The sequence below is a fragment of the Salmo salar genome, chromosome ssa26 (assembly GCF_905237065.1).
Source record: "Salmo salar chromosome ssa26, Ssal_v3.1, whole genome shotgun sequence".
Lineage (NCBI taxonomy): Eukaryota > Metazoa > Chordata > Actinopteri > Salmoniformes > Salmonidae > Salmo > Salmo salar.
In genome coordinates, this window is record NC_059467.1 from 8,985,804 (window position 1) to 9,005,943 (window position 20,140).

The window sequence follows — 20,140 nt, forward strand, 5'->3', positions numbered from 1 at the left end:
TAAGACTGATTGTTTTTTATAAGATACGCTTAATGCTAGCTAGCAATTTGCCTTGGCTCATTGCCGCACTCGCGTAACAGGTGGTCAGCCTGCCACGCAGTCTCTTCGTGGAGTGCAATGTAATCGGCCATAATCGGCGTCCAAAAATGCTGATTACCGATTGTTATGAAAACTTGAAATCGGCCCTACTTCCAAGACAACTGGGATCTTGGAAAAAAACAAGGTCGAATCATGATGACGTCAGTGATCTTCAGGGCGGAGCTCTAGAAAGAGGCCCGATTTCCCGACTTGCAATTCCGAGTTTCCAGTTGTTTTGAGTGCGGCAGAAGTCATGGCCAATATTGAATGTTTATCCTTTTAAGCTTGGAAAAGAGACCCTTAAACCCAGACTTGGGACCACACACCCACTGCGCGGCAGAAGTCATGGCCAATATTGAATGTTTATCCTTTTAAGCTTGGAAAAGAGACCCTTAAACCCAGACTTGGGACCACACACCCACTGCACTGAATAGCAGGCTAGTGATTGCTTTGCAATGCTTGCAGTTAGCCACTGATTCCTTCTAAACCACTCATTGTTGAATTTGTGATTTCCAACTTGTTGTGTAATGTTTATGTCCAATGGCCGAAGAGTACCGATACGTTTGATCTATAATTTCTCTTCTTTCTTTCTCTTCATATGACAAGGATTAAAAAGAATTTGCCAGTAGATTGTCGACTTCATTCATGATGATGACTGCTAGCTTGCTAGCTAAGATTTTGAAAGTATGATGTTGACATGATCAGTCCATGTCGATATAACGTGATTTGATGTAATTTTATCTGTGGCTAATGACCTTGAGCCTTCTTGGATGTGCACTTCTAATGTAACTCTATGGCAGAACCCAAGGGGCTTGAATTTTCTAGCTCTACCCTTAGATTTGGCAGTGACATAGTGTCCCCATGAGTGACAGAACACTGAGCCAATAACGGCGCAACTAGAGAACATTACCAACCCCTACACTCCGTATTTTCCACTGGCTGCCCCACCACCACAGAAAGCACTGAGCAAAGCTGAAACACCCGCATTTTGGAGCTGCCTTACTCAAGAAAGCAAAAAAGAGACCATGTTTGTATTAACTACTAGCGGCTTTATTAACTAGGATTATTTTTTTTTTTACATTGTTTGCAAACTGATATGTGACATATTTATGCCGAAATAACATGCAAAACAGGCTAGAAAGATAGTGCTCAAAACAGGCCCTGCCCAACCTGCCCTGAATGACGGGTCACCACTGAGCCTTGCCCTTGTGCACACATTTCAAGTGGTTTACTAGTATGCATATTGGAACAAAGCTTTGGGCACACATTCTAAGTAGTTTACTAATATGGAACAGAGCCTAATAGCCATTTTGGTGGACTGCCATGCTTTTACACTGTAGCCTGCTCCTTCTAGTCTGACTGCTCTGAAGTGGTCTTGTAGGGACACATTTCAGATCCGTTAACACATTTCAGCCAATTTGAACCAGGTCGCTGTCAACTGGGTAGTCAAGCAAAATGGTCAACATTCCATTATGGTTAACCTGCAGCTGGGGCTCAAAATTATATATTCATTGGTAGCACCAGAAAATGAGATTTTTTTGGATTGATTGAGATACAGGCTATATGAATTCTAGCTACATTAAGCACATGTTGTGCCCTAGAAAGAAGAAACTATCCACTGGGCACACTGTTTGAATCAACATTGTTTCCACTGTAGACTGCTCCTTCTGGTGAACCAACGTGTAATAGACATTGAATTGTGTTCTGTTTCAATGAAATTACGTTGAACCAATGTGTAATAGACATTGAATTGTGTTCTGTGCCCAGTGGGTATTATGTGACCAAAGGCATTTGTTTATTTTAAAAGCTAAAATGTTGATACTAATACCTGTCATTGATATTACAAAGTCGTTTGTGTAATATTCGTTTTCTACATTGTGTAAAAGCACTGTTTTCCTATTGAGATGCATAACATTGAAAATTGTACACTGTCTTTTTAAAAACGTCAGGTTGGTTATGAAAACACGCAAGAGATCTGTCATTTATTCATTGCTATGACCTTTTCCCTTTCTTTCTGTGCCCCCAAATGTTTGGAGATACTAGCTAGCTAGCCAATAAGATAACATGACTGAACAAAGTGTAAACCAGTGGTAGAAAAAGTGCTCAATTGTCATACTTGAGTAAAAGTAAAAATACCTTAATAGAAAATGATTCAAGTAAAGTGAGTCACCCAGTAAAATACTACTTTAGTAAAAGTCTAAAAGTATTTGGTTTTAAATATACTTCAGTTTCAAAAGTAAATGGAATTGCTAAAATGTACTTAAGTCTCAAAAGTAAAAGTATAAATCATTTCAAATTCCTTATATTAAGCAAACCGGACAACACAATTTTCTTGTGTTTTTTATTGACGGATAGCAAGGGGCACACTCCAACACTCAGACATAATTTACAAACGAAGCATTTGTGTTTAGTGAGTCCGCCAGATCAGAGACAGTAGTAATGACCAGGGATGTTCTCTTGATAAGTGTGTGAATTGGACCACTTTCCTGTCAACATGTAACAAGTACTTTTGGGTGTCAGGGAAAATGTATGGAGTAAAAAGTCCATTATTTTCTTCAGGAATGTAGTGAAGTAAAAGTTGCCAAAAATAAATAGTAAAGTACAGATACCACAAAAAACGACTTAAGTAGTGCTTCAAAGTATTTTTACTTAAGCACTTTACACCACGGGTGTAAACAAATGGTTAACGACGTGTGAGTAGTTTTAGAACGGCCCGTGAGTAGTTTTAGAACGGCCCAAGACACGGTTTATAATTGTAAAATGTGGTCCCTGTGATCCACTATAGGTAGATAAAAATGTAGTGCCGGTAATATGGGTCAGATCTTTTGACCTGGTTGGGCTATAAGCAAGCCGTTTTTGCTGTAGTAATGGTGCAACCATGACGCTATCGAATCTGCACTTGCCTTATCATTACAACAATAATTATCTGAGAGATTTTTTCCAAGTCGCACAGTGCTCACAAAATAACACTCCTGGTCGCATACGAACCAATTGTTTGCACTTTAGAGCCCTGCCTGCGGCTAATAACAGCCTCTCTGGAAGCTTCTACCTCCACCACAGACTCACTGCATTAAGTCACGGTCCAGGAGTTAAATCTCTACTAAATCTCTATGGGTGTGAAATGAGACGTGCAAGACTGGCCCCAGGTCAAAGGTGATGAGCGGGAGGTTGGGTTTTAATTAGTGGCCTGGAATCTGACATTGGTGCAATCTTTAAAAACACCACAGCGTTGCTTTCGCCTAGCCCGTCCTTTCAGATCAGTGGCTACACAACAAAGCAAAAGGGCCACCAGTCGAGATGAATTTGGAACCTAGCACAGTTGTAACCTTCCCACCACCCCAAGTTAGTTAGTTACCGGTCCGACGTAGCTGGATTCCTAAAGGTATTGATTTGGGAGGCACCGTCAGACAGTTTCTTCAGTTTCTCCATCTTCCGTCTATCAACAAAGACACTCGGTAGCTTTCATGTTGAATGGGAATCACAGAGTCGATAAACCTCTCGAGATCAATGGTCGACCAGCAGTTTCATTATAGTTCTCCTCATTGCTCTCCCTGCCAAGGCATTGATCTCCACTAAACTAGGATATCAGCAAAGCCTGACGAGAGGAGAAACAAGTCATTGCATAAATAACAGAGCTGGTTTGGCTACTGTAGTGGTGGCTACCCTCACAACCACATACATTTGTTGTTTTCACATGTACATACAGTCACCAGCAGTTGTGAGGCATTAAGTGGATGACAAAGGCTTTGCAATACCTAGTCAGTTGCACAACTGAATGCATCTCCCACATTTAACCCAACCCCTCTGAATCAAAGAGTTGTGTGTGGCTGCCTTAATTGACATCCATGTTATCTACACCCAGGGAGGAGTTGTTGTTAGAGGTCAACTGCCTTGAGCAAGGGCAGAACAGGACATTTTTCCACCTTGAGGATTTGAACCAGCAACCTTTCGGTTACTGGCCCAACGCTCTTAACCGCTAGGCTACCTGCCGCCCTAACGTTGGCTAAGCTCAATGTTGCTTGTTAGTTCACACAGCAGCATGTGGTTCTCATTCAAACTGTGGCATGGGAATGAGTCGACTATCAACTTTATTGATGGATTGCCTGCTATCACATTACAACCAATATCATGTCAGACTGAGACGTTTTAGAGGGAAGGAGGTTCTGGCAGTAGATATGATTGCCATTCAATTACCGACTCCCTACCTGACATCTTTTCTAACTGACAGCCAATTGGTTTTCTAGCTTCCGTCTTAATTGAAGCAACTCATTCTGTTTCTCTGTTTCTAATTTCCTTAATTGATTAATTGTTTTGGGTTTCGACTTCGGTATATTGCAAGAGTATTTTTTTGTCTGATGCCGGATATAATTTCCATTTGGTTTGTATGAGTTCAGGAGCAGAGAGGTAGGGAGAGAGCGAGTCAGTGAGAGAGAGAGATGAAGTGCACTAGGGCAGAAACCTTTGGGCTGGTGAGAAAATAAAATAAATCACGCAATGACTACGTCGTGCTTGTGACTCGACAAATTTGTTGAATGCATTTGCTGTTTGTTTTGGTTGTGATTCAGATTATTTTGTGCATAATAGAAATGAATGGTAAATAATGTATTGCATCATTTTGGAGTCACTTTTATTGTAAATAAGAATAGAATATCTTTCTAACCACTTCTAGATTAATGTGGACGCTAACATGATTATGGATAATCCTAAATGAATCGTGAATAATGATGAGTGGGAAAGTTCCAGATGCACAAATATACCCTCAAGACATGTTAACCTCTCACCATTACAACAACAGGGGAGGTTAACATTATAGGGGGGGGGGGGGTGATATTTGTAGAGTCACATGATGTAATCATCGCATGTTATGAATATGGGACCAAATACTTAACCTTTTAGTACTTTAATACACATAAGTGAATTCCTCCCAATACTTTTGGTCCCCTAAAATGGGGGTACTATGTACAAAATATGCTTTAATTTCTAAACTGTTCAAAACGATATGGATAAAAATGGCCGTAAATGAAAGCTAACAGTCTGCACTTTAACCTCCTAGTCATTGTATCAATTTAAATCCAAAGTGCTGGAGTACAGAGCCAAAATAATAACACATGTGTCACTGTCCCAATACTTTTGGAGCTCACTGTATCACGACCCAACCTGTCTCTCTGAGTATTACTGTCCCACTCCTCCCTTTCTTCTCTGTCAGTCTTAAATATATATAAGGCAGAAAGACCTAAAGGCGTTCGATCTCCCATCTCTCCTCAACTCACTCTTCCTGACACTTTGTCTGTCCCGCTCCCCTGTCTCCCCGCTCTTCCTTTCTCAAGTTAAAGTTCATACTACACAGGCATGTAATATGTCTCTGGCGAGCGTTTCCTGGGCCTGATGGGTCAACTCATAAAAATGCGCTCTCTCTCTCTGTCTCTCTCTCTCTCTCTCTCTCCCCACTTTCTCCTTCTCTCTCCTCTCTCTCTCCACAGTTCTTCATCCTCCTTCTTCTGATCTTCTTCTTGGAGATTCTGTCCATCATGCTCTTCTTTGTTTACCAAGACCAGGTAAGGCGACGTCTCACTCTTATTTATTTATTTTTATTGTGGTTGATTCCGGTACGGTTTTTAAGTCTCACAGAATGTAATAGTATAAACTCAGCAAAAAAAGAAACGTCCCTTTTTCAGGACCCTGTCTTTCAAAGATAATTCGTAAAAATCCAAATAACTTCACAGATCGTCATTGTAAAGGTTTTAAACACTGTTTCTCATGCTTGTTCGATGAACCATAAACAATTAATGAACATGCACCTGTGGAACGGTCATTAAGACACTAACAGCTTAGGAAATTAAGGTCACAGTTATGAAAACGTAGGACACTAAAGAGGCCTTTCTACTGACTCTGAAAAACACCAAAAGAAAGACGCCCAGGGACCCTGCTCATCTGCGTGAACGTGCCTTAGGCATGCTGCAAGGAGGCATGAGGACTGCAGATGTGGCCAGGGCAATAAATTGCAATGTCCGTACTGTGAGACACCTAAGACAGCGCTACAGGGAGACAGGACGGACAGCTGATCGCCCTTGCAGTGGCAGACCACGTGTAACAACACCTGCACAGGATCGGTACATCCTAACAACACGGGACAGGTACTGGATTGCAACAACAACTGCCCGAGTTACACCAGGAATGCACAATCCCTCCATCAGTGCTCAGACTGTCCGCAATAGGCTGAGAGAGGCTAGACTGAGGGCTTGTAGGCCTGTTGTAAGGCAGGTCCTCACCAGACATCACCGGCAACAACGTTGCCTATGGGCAAAAACCCAGCGTCGCTGGACCAGACAGGACTGGCAAAAAGTGCTCTTCACTGACGAGTCGCGGTTTTGTCTCACCAAGGGTGATGGTCGGATTCGTGTTTATCATCGTAGGAATGAGCATTATACCGAGGCCTGTACTCTGGAGCGGGATCGATTTGGAGGTGGAGGGTCCGTCATGGTCTGGGGCGGTGTGTCACAGCATCATTGGACTGAGCTTGTTGTCATTGCGGGGAATCTCAACGCTGTGCGTTACAGGGAAGACATCCTCCTGCCTTCCTGCAGGCTCATCCTGACATGACCCTCCACCATGACAATGCCACCAGCCATGCTGCTGGTTCTGTGCGGGATTTCCTGCAAGACAGGAATGTCAGTGTTCTGCCATGGCCAACGAAGAACCCAGATCTCAGTCCCATTGAGCACTACTGGGACCTGTTTGATCGGAGGGTGAGGGCTAGGGCCATTCCCCCCAGAAATGTCCGGGAACTTGCAGGTGCCTTGGTGGAAGAGTGGGGTAACGTCTCACAGCAAGAACTGGCAAATCTGATGTAGTCCATGAGGAGGAGATGCACTGCAGTACTTAATGCAGCTGGTGGCCACACCAGATACTGTCTGTTACTTTTGATTTTGACCCCCCCTTTGTTCAGGGACACATTATTCCATTTATGTTAGTCACATGTCTGTGGAACTGGATTGAAAAGTAGAGGAGCTTTGGCCTTTCAACATAAATACATCTCTACACATCAGAGCATTTCCGACTTGGGAAGGGATTAATAATACAATTCGCACACACACACATACATCCTGCTCCTACATACGCACCAGTACACTGGCATGCACAGACATAATAATACAATTTATGGCACTTCAAATTCAATCCATCTAAACAAGCGTTGCTCCAATAACGGGACGCCCTCCAATCTATCGGCCACGGCTACTCCATTATGCATGACTTGTGGCATCCTCGCTACCCAGAGGGCCAGGGCCAAGGCCGTTGGTGTCTACAGTCTCTGCCTGTACCTTTTAGTAAATAATGATCCTACCCTTTGATATTTTTCTCCTCCCTCTTTATTTCCTTTGAGTGTATTTGATTTTTCCCACTCTCGTACTGTGTATAGCTTTTTATCTGGTTATGTAATAAAACTATACATGCTCTGTTAAATCTGAATCCTCTGCCCCACAGCCATTATAATCCTTTGGTTTGTCTCACTTGGTGTGTAATTCTAGAAGAGTTCCTGTATTGGTAGCATCTTCCCGGGCTCTCAGCCAATACATCCCTTCCGCTATGGATGTTAACTTTCCTCAGTCCCCACCCTAGTCCCTATGTCTAACATTCCCCTGTTTCCCTATCCTCCATTCCGGATCTGAATGATTCCGTTTCATTTCTTAACTGTTCTACACAACGCAGTGCAATGAGAAACTGGGTAAAAGACCGGAGCGTTGTAAAAGCCAGGTACTGTAGATGTACTGTAGGGCTTGTTAGAAATTAAGAAAGAAAGGGAATGGTCCTCCAGCGGCTAGTTTAAATGGACTCTACGATGTTCTTGAACCGCAGGGCCATTCCATATGTACATAAGAGTTAATAACATATGTTCATGTTATTGTTGGGAAGGCTATGTTCTTTTTTTTTAAACATTGTTTTCCATTCCGGGTACTGGAAGGCAGATGTGTGTGCTGGCTTTTATTTCAGCCCAGCACTAAAACACACATGATTCAGCAAGGTCTGAGTGATCAAATGAGTTGGTACATGACGTTAATGGTTATGTCAACTTGCGTTATCGCCAAATGTATCAGTTACCGCTGAAAATCTGAGTTACAAAAAACAGCGTACAGTCTGTTGTTGCCTTTTTCAGAAATATTCAACATACCAGCCACGTTGATTCAACATGAATGAGAAAGTAGGAAATAACGAGGAAACTTTACCCAGAGAGCTGATTTCTGATCCGTCATCAGTATTCTGTTGCCGGGTCTCATTCCCACAACACCGCTACTCCACTGATGGCCTTGAACACTCCCAGCTGTTCCTTCAACACATCAGCGCGTGCCACCTAATGCCAGCCTACAGCTGCCAACCTTGCCATCTTTGACTGACTTCAATAACTAAACTAAAATGTGCTCCCCTCGGGTTCCCCAAGACCAGGATTGGGAAACACTGACCTAGTCTCATCATAACCTAGTCACATAACCACCTAATCAAATAGGGTCATTAAAAAAGTTACAGTAGCCAGGCGGGGGGTTCCTTTCCAACTAGGAAACCGTGTCTGTCAAACCAATTACTGTAGGAAAATGGTGATCCGTACGTTGTCCATATTAGGACAGACTCACATGTCCATGGAAGTTGTCGGAGTCACCTGGAGTTGGTGTCAGTCACTTTCAGTTGGTATACACATTATATAATGTTTTTTATTAAAGAAAATTGTTATAATATCATTAATTCATTAATATTTGTAAAAGCTTCAATGATGAAAGCATTAGAATGTGACTCAAATGAAAGAGAGTGACATTTTCTCCAATGTGTGGCACAACTCAGTTTGTTGTATATAATAGTATGAACCACATTTCTTACATAAACACACTACTAATCATATTGATTCACCAATTAAATGAATGGCAACATGAAATTACTAATTAATTGGACTACCTACAAAACATAAAATGTTCTGCTCTTTGTGTGAAAAGGAGAAACCCATTGGTGAAATCCTGTAGGGGTATTGACAGTAAAAAACACACCTGGGTTCAAATAGTATTTGTTTTGTTTCAAACACTTTAGCTGGACTTCTGGCACTCCAGGCAGGATCAACTGGCACTCAGGCAGGCTCAACCAAACGCTCAAAGTACAAATTGTCACAAAAGGTGCCGTGTTGAATAGACCAAACTGCAGCGGGAATATGGATGCTCATGTTTTAATAAAAAAAAAGAGTAAAGCATCCACTGGAAAAACAATACACACGACAGGACCAGTCTTACAGGCATACAAAAACGCCTTCAATTGGGAGTCTAATCACCAACACAAACCCCTTAACATACAAAAAACCTGCCACATCCTGACCCAAAACTGATACCATACCTCCCTCTGCTGGTCAGGACGTGACAGTACCCCCCCTCAAGGTGCAGACCCCGGAATGCACCTAACAACAGAAAATACAAAAAAACAAATGTAACCCCAACAAAACCAATAAACACTAACCCCTACACAATAAGGGAGGGAGGGAGGGTGGCTGCCGTCAACGACGGCACTGTGCTACACCCTCCCTCCCCAACCCACCTATCCTGGAGGTGGCTCAGGTGCAGGACGTGGACCTCGCTCCACCTTCGGCGTCGCCCACTTCGATGGCGCCGCTAGCTGCGCCGGGCAGACGGGCCACTCGGGCTGACCCTGGCAGACGGACCACTTGGGCTGGGCCGGAGGACAGGAGGGCCCCTCGGGCTGGGCCGGAGGACAGGAGGGCCCCTCGGGCTGGGCCGGAGGACAGGAGGGCCCCTCGGGCTGGACAGGAGGGCCACTCGGGCTGGGCCGGAGGACAGGAGGGCCACTCGGGCTGGGCCGGAGGACAGGAGGGCCACTCGGGCTGGGCCGGAGGACAGGAGGGCCTCTCGGGCTGGGCCGGAGGACAGGAGGGCCACTCTGGCTGGGCCGGAGGACAGGAGGGCCACTCTGGCAGCTCCGGGCAGTCTGGCCACTCTGGCAGCTCCGGGCAGTCTGGCGGCTCCGGGCAGACGGGCCACTCTGGCGGCTCCGGGCAGACGGGCCACTCTGGCGGCTCCGGGCAGACGGGCCACTCTGGCGGCTCCGGGCAGACGGGCCACTCTGGCGGCTCCTGACTAGCGGGCGGCTCTGGCGACTTTCGACTGGCGGGCGGCTCTGGCGACTTTCGACTGGCGGGCGGCTCTGGCGACTTTCGACTGGCGGGCGGCTCTGGTGACTTTCGACTGGCGGGCGGCTCTGGCGACTTTCGACTGGCGGGCGGCTCTGGTGACTGTTGACTGGCGGGCAGCTCTGGTGACTGTTGACACGCACCTCCATGCTAGTGCGTTTAGCGGGAAACACCGAACCGTAGAGGCGCACTGGCGGTCTTGAGCGCAGGGTTGGCATCACCCCTTCCGGCTCGATGCCTACTTCGCCCTGGCACATGCGGGGCGCTGGTACTGTGCCTATCGGCCTGAAAATCCCAGGCCTCACCACAGCCCCAACCCCAAAGCACGGGACCTGTCCAGTCTGCCCTACAAGGGTACGGGGAGCTTACCTGGGGCTCCAATCTCGCCCCGCCAAATAGCCCTTGTGCCCCTCCCTAAAAAATTATTGGGGCTGCCTCTCGGGTTCTACCTGCCTCCCAGGCAGGTTGTCACAATGGACCCGCAACTGCTCCCATGTCCAGTCAATCCTTTCCGTCAATACTTCCAGCGACCAGGAATCCATCACACCCCGGAATGCACCTAACAACAGAAAATACAAAAAAACAAATGTAACCCCAACAAAACCAATAAACAATAACCCCTACACAATAAGGGAGGGAGGGAGGGTGGCTGCCGTCAACGACGGCACTGTGCTACACCCTCCCTCCCCAACCCACCTATCCTGGAGGTGGCTCAGGTGCAGGACGTGGACCTCGCTCCACCTTCGGCGTCGCCCACTTCGGTGGCGCCGCTAGCTGCGCCGGGCAGACGGGCCACTCGGGCTGACCCTGGCAGACGGACCACTCGGGCTGGGCCGGAGGACAGGAGGGCCCCTCGGGCTGGGCTGGAGGACAGGAGGGCCCCTCGGGCTGGGCCGGAGGACAGGAGGGCCCCTCGGGCTGGACAGGAGGGCCACTCGGGCTGGGCCGGAGGACAGGAGGGCCACTCGGGCTGGGCCGGAGGACAGGAGGGCCACTCGGGCTGGGCCGGAGGACAGGAGGGCCTCTCGGGCTGGGCCGGAGGACAGGAGGGCCACTCTGGCTGGGCCGGAGGACAGGAGGGCCACTCTGGCAGCTCCGGGCAGTCTGGCCACTCTGGCAGCTCTGGGCAGTCTGCCACTCTGGCAGCTCCGGGCAGTCTGGCCACTCTGGCGGCTCCGGGCAGTCTGGCCGCTCCGGGCTGACGGGCCACTCTGGCGGCTCCGGGCAGACGGGCCACTCTGGCGGCTCCGGGCAGACGGGCCACTCTGGCGGCTCCGGGCAGACGGGCCACTCTGGCGGCTCCGGGCAGACGGGCCACTCTGGCGGCTCCGGGCAGACGGGCCACTCTGGCGGCTCCTGACTAGCGGGCGGCTCTGGTGACTTTCGACTGGCGGGCGGCTCTGGCGACTTTCGACTGGTGGGCGGCTCTGGCGACTTTCGACTGGCGGGCGGCTCTGGCGACTTTCGACTGGCGGGCGGCTCTGGCGACTTTCGACTGGCGGGCGGCTCTGGTGACTTTCGATTGGCGGGCGGCTCTGGTGACTGTTGACTGGCGGGCAGCTCTGGTGACTGTTGACACGCACCTCCATGCTAGTGCGTTTAGCGGGAAACACCAAACCGTAGAGGCGCACTGGCGGTCTTGAGCGCAGGGTTGGCATCACCCCTTCCGGCTCGATGCCTACTTCGCCCTGGCACATGCGGGGCGCTGGTACTGTGCCTATCGGCCTGAAAATCCCAGGCCTCACCACAGCCCGAACCCCAAAGCACGGGACCTGTCCTGTCCAGCCCTTGTGCCCCTCCCTAAAAAATTATTGGGGCTGCCTCTCGGGTTCTACCTGCCTCCAAGGCAGGTTGTCACAATGGACCCGCAACTGCTACCATGTCCAGTCAATCCTTTCCGTCAATACTTCCAGCGACCAGGAATCCATCACCTCCCGAGCGCGCTGCTTCCAACATTCCTCCCTCACTTGCCTCTGTCCTCTTCTCCGCTGCTTGGTCCTTTGGTGGTGGGTAGTTCTGTCACAAAAGGTGCCGTGTTGAATAGACCAAACTGCAGCGGGAATATGGATGCTCATGTTTTAATTAAAAAAAAGAGTAAAGCATCCACTGGAAAAACAATACACACGACAGGACCAGTCTTACAGGCATACAAAAACGCAGTGCAAGAACAACTACCCACAACCCCAAAGAAAAACACACACCACTATATAGAACTCCCAATCAAAGGCAACTCAACACACCTGCCTTCAATTGGGAGTCTAATCACCAACACAAACCCCTTAACATACAAAAAACCTGCCACATCCTGACCCAAAACTGATACCATACCTCCCTCTGCTGGTCACGACGTGACACAAATACTAACGTATTTGAACCCACGTCTAGTAAAATATCTGTTGATTTAAACTTCATAGAATTCAATATTGCAATCAGGTTGAGATAAAACCATAATACAATAAGTACAAAGGAGCAAAGCAGCGTTGAGGAAAATAGACTGTGGAAAACAAAACGTGAACAGCTTCTGTCATTGTTTTCCTATGAATAAATATGATACATATGAATGCATTTGAATAAACATAAGACATTAAGGGGAATACCTCCAGAGAGAATAGAACCACAAATAGACCCCATTTTGACACTATTCTATCCTTGCTGGGAGCTATCGGCAGACGAACATAGATGAACAGTTTGCCATTTTACCAGTGGGGGCTCCCGAGTGGCGCAGCGGTCTAAGGCACTGCATCTAGCTAGAGGTGTCACTACAGACCCTGGTTTGATTCCAGGCTGTATCACAACCAGCCGTGATTGAAGTTAGGGTTTGGCTGGGGTAGGCCGTCATTGTAAATAAGAACTTTTCTTAACCGACTTGCCTAGTTAATAAAGATAAAATCAATTTTGGGACGATGCATAGAGCCTTCGCCTTCTCTTCATATTTCCTGATTCCTCATCCAATAAACATTTAACACAGTACAATGTCTAAAATACAGAAAGTATTCAGACCCACTGATTTTTCCACATTTTGTTACATTACAGCCTTATTCTGAAATGGATTAAATTGTTTCCCCCCCATCAATCTACCCACAATATCCCATAATGACGAAGCGAAAACAGGTTTTTAGAAATACCTTATTTACATAAGTATTCAGACCCTTTGCTATGAGACTCGAAATTGAGCTCAAGTGCATCCTGTTTCCATTGATCATCCTTGAGATGTTTCTACAACTTGGAGTCCACCTGTGGCAAATTCAATTGATTGGACATGATTTGGAAAGGCACACACCTCTCTATATAAGGTCCCAAAGTTGACAGTGCATGTCAGAGCAAAAATCAAGCCATGAGGTCGAAGGAATTGTCTGTAGAGCTCCAAGACAGAATTGTGTCGAGGCACAGATCTGGGGAAGGGTACCAAAAAGTGTCTGCAGCATTGAAGGCCCCAAAGAACACAGTGGACTCCATCGTTCTTAAATAGAAGATGTTTGGAACCACCAAGACTCTTTCTAGACCTGGCCGCCCGGCCAAACTGAGCAATCGGGGGAGAAGGGCCTTGGTCAGGGGGGTGACCAAGAACCCGATGGTCACTCTGACAGAGCTCCTGAAGGACAACTATTTCTACAGCACTTCACTAATCAAGCGTTTATGGTAGAGTGGACAGACGGAAGCCACTCCTCAGTAAAAGGCACATGACAGACCGCTTGGAGTTTGCCAAAAGGAACCATGAGAAACAAGATTCTCTGGTCTGATGAAACCGAGATTGAACTCTTTGGCCTGAATGCCAAGCGTCACGTCTGGTGGAAACCTGGCACCATCCCTTCGGTGAAGCATGGTGGTGGCAGCATCATGCTGTGGGGATGTTTTTCAGCGGCAGGGACTGGGAGACTAGTCAGGATCGAGGGAAAGATGAACGGAGCAAAGTACAAAGAGATCTTTGATGAAAATCCAGAGCGCTCAGGACCTCAGACTGGGGCGAAGGTTCACCTTCCAACAGGACAACGACCGTAAGCACACAGCCAAGACAACACAGGAGTGGCTTCGGGACAAGTCTCTGAATGTCCTGTGAGTGGCACCGCCAGAGCTCAGACTTGATCCCGATCGAACATCTCCGGAGAGACCTGAAAATAGCTGTGCAGCGAAGCTCCCCATCCAACCTGACAGAGCTTGAGAGGATCTGCAGAGAAGAATGGGAGAATGGGAAACTTTCCAAATACAGGTGTGCGACACTTGTGATATTTACGTGTTTTCTTTTTTATTTCTAACAAGCTGTTTTTGCTTTGTCATTATGGGGTGTTGTGTGTAGATTGATTAGGGGAAAAAACGATTTAATCCATTTTAGAATAAGGCTGTAACTTAACAAAATGTTGAAAAAGTCAAGGGGTCTGAATACTTTGCAAATGCACTCTATGTACACTGTCTGAAATAAAACGTTGTTCTCTCCTCTCCTCTCCCTTCACTGCACTGACAGGCAAAGATTTGAAAGGGGGAAAAAATATGCTGGAAGCTCGTCATTAGCCTGGCTTTCAGCTGGTACATTCTTTAAGATCAGTACAGATGAAGGAGCAGAGGAGAGGACATATTTTTAGACGATGAGAAAGAGAAAGGGATGGATTCAGACCTGGGACACCAGGTGAGCGGACTCTAGTTTAGCCTTAATCCATAAATGAACTACCAGGAAGAAAATAAACATGAAAAAACAGCAAACCTTGAGGCCTAGAGAAAGATTTTAAAAGCTCTACTGCTGTATAATGAGCTGCTTTGGGAAGAGAGTGTGTTTGGTGAGTATTCACACTGTTTCTAAATTGCCCATTTGATTACAACATGATTCAGGCTAATCCATAACAGTGTGTATAAAACAACAGTAGCTTCTGTAGGCAGCGTCAAGTTGATTAGAATCACTCAAAGCAATGACTTTAAAGACTGTGAGGCCGCAGCGATTGCCATTTGCTGAAAAATGATACAAAATCCTTCTTTCAATCTCTAATCTAATATGGCAGGTTTAGCTGTCTTGTGGTGACCCGGCATAATATGAGTCAGTGTGTTCCAAGGCGATACACGGGATATGTTTTTTAATTATTATTATTATTATAATCATTTTAAAAAGTATATTATTATTTATTTTTGATTGAATATTTAAAACATACAATATACTTGCAGTGAAGCCGCTCAACAACTACATCACATTAGTCATCTAACGGACTCCCATCCAGAGCGACACACAGAAGCAACCAGGGTCAACGCCCTGTTCAAGGGCACGTAGACAGATCTCCCACAAGGTCAAAAACGGGGACCCGAACCAGCGATCCATCAGCCACCGGCCCAAGCTCCTAATCGCCAGGCCACCAGGCCTCCAAGATCCCCCCCCCCCCCCACATTTCCCCCCCAAAATTATCAGAGTGGATTGGTCTTTATCCAGACAGATTTGATCATGCATTTTTTAAGTTACAGCAGTGTCAGCAAAGTTGGGATTGGAAGTATGAGCCAGTATCTACAAGGAGACTTATTTCCTATGGGCCATATTCTGACTTGAGATGGCACTAAACTCGAATTTGTCTCCCATTGACGACAATGAATGACGCGAAAGTCAGAGTTAAGCGTGCATCTCAAGTCAGAATAAGGCCCGTTGTGCTTTCAGCAGAGCAAATTTTGCTCCTGTTATTTTCAGAAGGGAATACAAGACAAGAACAAAGCTAAAATCATGAAATTGGATTTTAGTAACTCTTCCCTTGAAGGCCTTACTCATGCTCTTTTATCCTTTGTGTTACCTTTGTGTTCTACATTGTACCCGTATATTATTTTGCTCAGAAAAATATCAGGTATAGAGTCTATTATTCATGCTACATTGCAGCTGTGTTGAAACGGCTGTAAACAGATGTGATTTTAGCAAAGTGGGACAGCCCTTTTGACAGCGGGTTGAACAGACCACTGATGGTGTCAGCCTGTAGCCCTCTACACAAACATGCCAAAAGACTACATTACCCTACTGGCACAGTTTTTGAGAGAGCAAAGGCTCTGGATCAATGGCAATCAATCGGATTGATGTATTGTTTGTTGACTGTCTGAATGTGTAAATAAGTTGTGTGTTTCGGAGACAGAGACAGAGAGTGTTTGTGTGTGTGTTTTGCATAAGTAAGGATGTCCATGTCTTCACCTTGATGTCTTTGTGTGTCTTGTATCCAGATTGATCACTATGCCCAGAGGGATTTGAAGAGGGGACTCCAGCTCTTTGGCACCGAGGGCAACGTAGGCTTGACCAACGCCTGGATGATCGTACAAACTGATGTAAGTCCTTACGCAAGGCACTTAACCCTACTTGCTCCTGTAAGTCGCTCTGGATAAGAGCGTATGCTAAGTGACTAAAATGTAAATGTAAAATGTAAGTCAATGTGTCCTGCTTAGACTGCCTCCTGGTGGTCAGCAGTAGAACAGTACAGTTGTCTTAAATTGGCCTGGTCCCAGATCTGTTTATGCCAATGCATGACAATGACCATAGGAGTTAGCAAGACAGCACAATCAGATCTGGGACCAGGATAGTGTTAAAAGAGGCCAAGCTTTTAGAACAGTACTGCAGGCTAATTACATGATCATATGTACCACTTCATAGGGACAAGGGATTACGCAATCTAACCTGATTCCAACCAATAAGAATAGCCTTGGATTCTTTAAATAGGCTGCCAAACAGTAAGAGAAATGCAAATTGGACCGCACGGCTCCCCGAAGAACAACAGTGTTTGTTTCCACACTCACTTTGATGTGCTTGGCTTTGTATTATTCATGACAAAAATCCACAGCTCAAATCATGGGCAAAAGAAAAGTAGGAAACACAAGGTGAGGAAAGATAGTACAGAAAAGATTGAATAAAAGGAGCTGATAAAAATATAGCAGGCACTGCTGGTGAAGGCTGCCGAGAGATGTCAAAAGATACCCGATACAAGATATCAAACTTTGGGCTATTTGATCACAGAATGACCCTTTTTACATTATAAAGTCCAGTTTGATTGTTTGTAGTGTGCATTGGTGAATAGTGTGCATTAGTGAAGTTGTGTGACTAACTGCACATCGTGAGTGAGTGAGACCATGTGTTCAAGATTCAATTCTAGATTGAGTCACATGTCAAAACCGCAGCAAGTGTTCTCATTCCATTAAACCAAGTTTACCCTCTCCACCCCCCCATTGAATACTGAATACATTACCACACTGCAAAATGCACCCAGGCAAAGTTAATCTAGTTTAAATTCAGTAATGACCATTTTGGAGTGATGAGGGAGAACTATCTAAGTAAAAGAGGTGACAGAGATATGTTTAACTGTCAGACGGTTGCTAGGAGTGGTGGTAGGAGTCAGGCGCAGAGAGCAGAGGTACGTAACTTTGTGTTTATTTAAATAAAAAAAACACAACACGATCGACGCCAACACAAACGGCGTGGAAAAAATGCCAAGTGCCCAAAACAGGTGCACAGCCAGCATACAATATTACAGTCGTAAATCGCCAGCACATCCAACTACAAAAACACAACCTGACGCTAAAATAATCCCGCACAACACTGGGCGGGCTAACCAGGCTTAAATAACCAAAATCAAAAGACAAATGACGAACAGGTGCAAACAATAAGACATACCAAACGAAAAGGAAAAAGGGATCAGCGGCGGCTAGTAGGTCGGTGACGATGACCGCCGAGCGTCGCCCGAGCAGGCAGGGGAGCCACCTTCGGTGGGATTCGTGACATTAACATACAGTACCAGTCAAAAGTTTGGACAGCTACTTATTCAAGGGTTTTTCTTTATTTTGACTATTTTCTACATTGTAGAATAATAGTGAAGACATCAAAACTATGAAATGACACTTATGGAATCATGTATTAACCCAAAAAGTTTTAAACAAGTCAAAATATATTTCATATTTCAGATTCTTCAAAGTAGCCACACTTTGCCTTAATGACAGCTTTTCACATTTTTGGCATTCTCTCAACCAGCTTCATGAGGTAGTCACCTGGAATGCATTTCAATTAACAGGTGTGCCATGTTAAAAGTACATTTGTGGAATTTCTTTCCTTCTTAATGCGTTTGAGCCAATCAGTTGTGTTGTGACAAGGTAGGGGTGGTATACAGAAGATAGCCCTATTTGGTAATAGACCAAGTTCATATTATGGCAAGAACAGCTCAAATAAGCAAAGAGAAATGAGAGTCCATCATTACTTTAAGACATGAAGGTCAGTCAATACGGACAATTTCAAGAACTTTGAAAGTTTCTTCAAATGCAGTCGCAAAAACCATCAAGCGCTATGATGAAACTGGCTCTCATGAGGAGTGCCACAGGAATGGAAGACCCAGAGTTCATTAGAGTTATCAGCCTCAGAAATTGCAGCCCACATAAATGTTTCACAGAGTTCAAGTAACAGACACATCTCAACACCAACTGTTCAGAGGAAACTGCGTGAATCAGGCCTTCATGGTCGAATTGCTGCAAAGAAACCACTACAAAAGGACACCAATAAGAAGAAGAGACTGGTAACACTGTCTGTGATTTATTTAGAATTCAAGGCACACTTAACCATCATGGCTACCACAGCATTCTGCAGCGATATCCCATCTGGTTTGCGCTTAGTGGGATTATCATTTGTCTTTCAACAGGACAATGACCCAACACACCTCCAGGCTGTGAAAGGGCTATTTGACCAAGAAGGAGAGTGATGGAGTGCTGCATCAGATGACCTGGCCTTCACAATCACCCGACCTCAACCCAATTGAGATGGTTTGGGATGAGTTGGACCGCAGAGTGGAAAAGCAGCCAACAAGTGCTCAGCATATGTGGGAACTCCTTCAAGACTGTTGGAAAAGCATTCCAGGTGAAGCTGGTTGAGAGAATGCCAAGAGTGTGCAAAGCTGTCATCAAGGTAAAGGGTGGCTACTTTGAAGAATATAAAATATATTTAGATTTGTTTAAAAAAAATTGGTTACTACATGATTCCATATGTGTTATTTCATAGTTGTGATGTCTTCACTATTATTCTACAATGTAGAAAATAGTATAAATAAAGAAAAACCCTTGAATGTGTCACGTTCTGACCTAGGAGAGCTGTGTTTTCTCTGTTTAGTTAGGTCAGGGTGTGATAGGTGGGTGGGCATTCTATGTTTTGTGTTCTATGTTTTGGCCGGGTATGGTTTCCAATCAGAGGCAGCTGTCATTCGTTGTCTCTGATTGAGCCATACTTAGGCAGCCTGTTTTTCCCTGTGTTTTCGTGGGATCTTGTTTTTGTGCAGCTGTGTTTGCGCAGCCCCAGAACGTCACGTTTGTTTCAGTTTTCACTTGTTTCTTGTTTTGTTCGGGTTCACAAATAAAATATGTGGAACTACCGGCCGAGCGCCGCCCAAGCAGGCAGGGGAGCCACCTTCGGTGGGATTCATGACAGTACCCCCCTCCTGACGCGCGGCTCCCGCAGCGTGCCGCCACCGACCTCGAGGGCGACCCGGAGGACGAGGCGCAGGGCGATCCCCATGAAGGCGGTGGAACTCCCTCAGTAGTGGGGGGTGCAAAATGTCCCTCCTGGGTACCCAGCACCTCTCCTCCGCGCCGTACCTCTCCCAGTCGACGAGGTACTGTAGGCCCCCCCCCCGAAGTCTGGAGTCCAGAATGCCGCTGGACCCCCCAATGTCCTCCGGCACCTCACCTTCCTGCATGGGACCAGCCACCACCGGCCTGAGGAGAGACACATGAAACGAGGGGTTAATACCGTAGTAAGATGGAAGTTGTAACCGGTAACACACCTCGTTTATCCTCCTCAGGACTTTAAACGGCCCTACACACTGCGGGCCCAGCTTCCGGCAGGGCAAGCGGAGGGGCAGGTTTCTAGCCGAGAGCCAGACTCGATCCCCTGGTGCAAACACAGGGGTCTCACTG

General features: G+C 46.2%; 1 protein-coding gene across 3 annotated transcripts in view; it reads left to right on the forward strand.

Moving 5' to 3' along the window:
* The window catches only part of LOC106587084 (tetraspanin-4), a 109,408-nt gene that overhangs the window by 75,111 nt on the left and 14,157 nt on the right, over positions 1 to 20,140 (forward strand). For 2 of the 3 annotated variants that reach the window (XM_014175024.2, XM_045708308.1), the window contains 2 exons: positions 5,559 to 5,633; positions 16,424 to 16,525. In XM_014175024.2, the coding sequence (XP_014030499.1) occupies positions 5,559 to 5,633; positions 16,424 to 16,525 (177 nt within the window). The remainder of the gene's footprint in view (positions 1 to 5,558; positions 5,634 to 16,423; positions 16,526 to 20,140) is intronic. The other variant, XM_045708307.1, reaches the window with a different exon arrangement.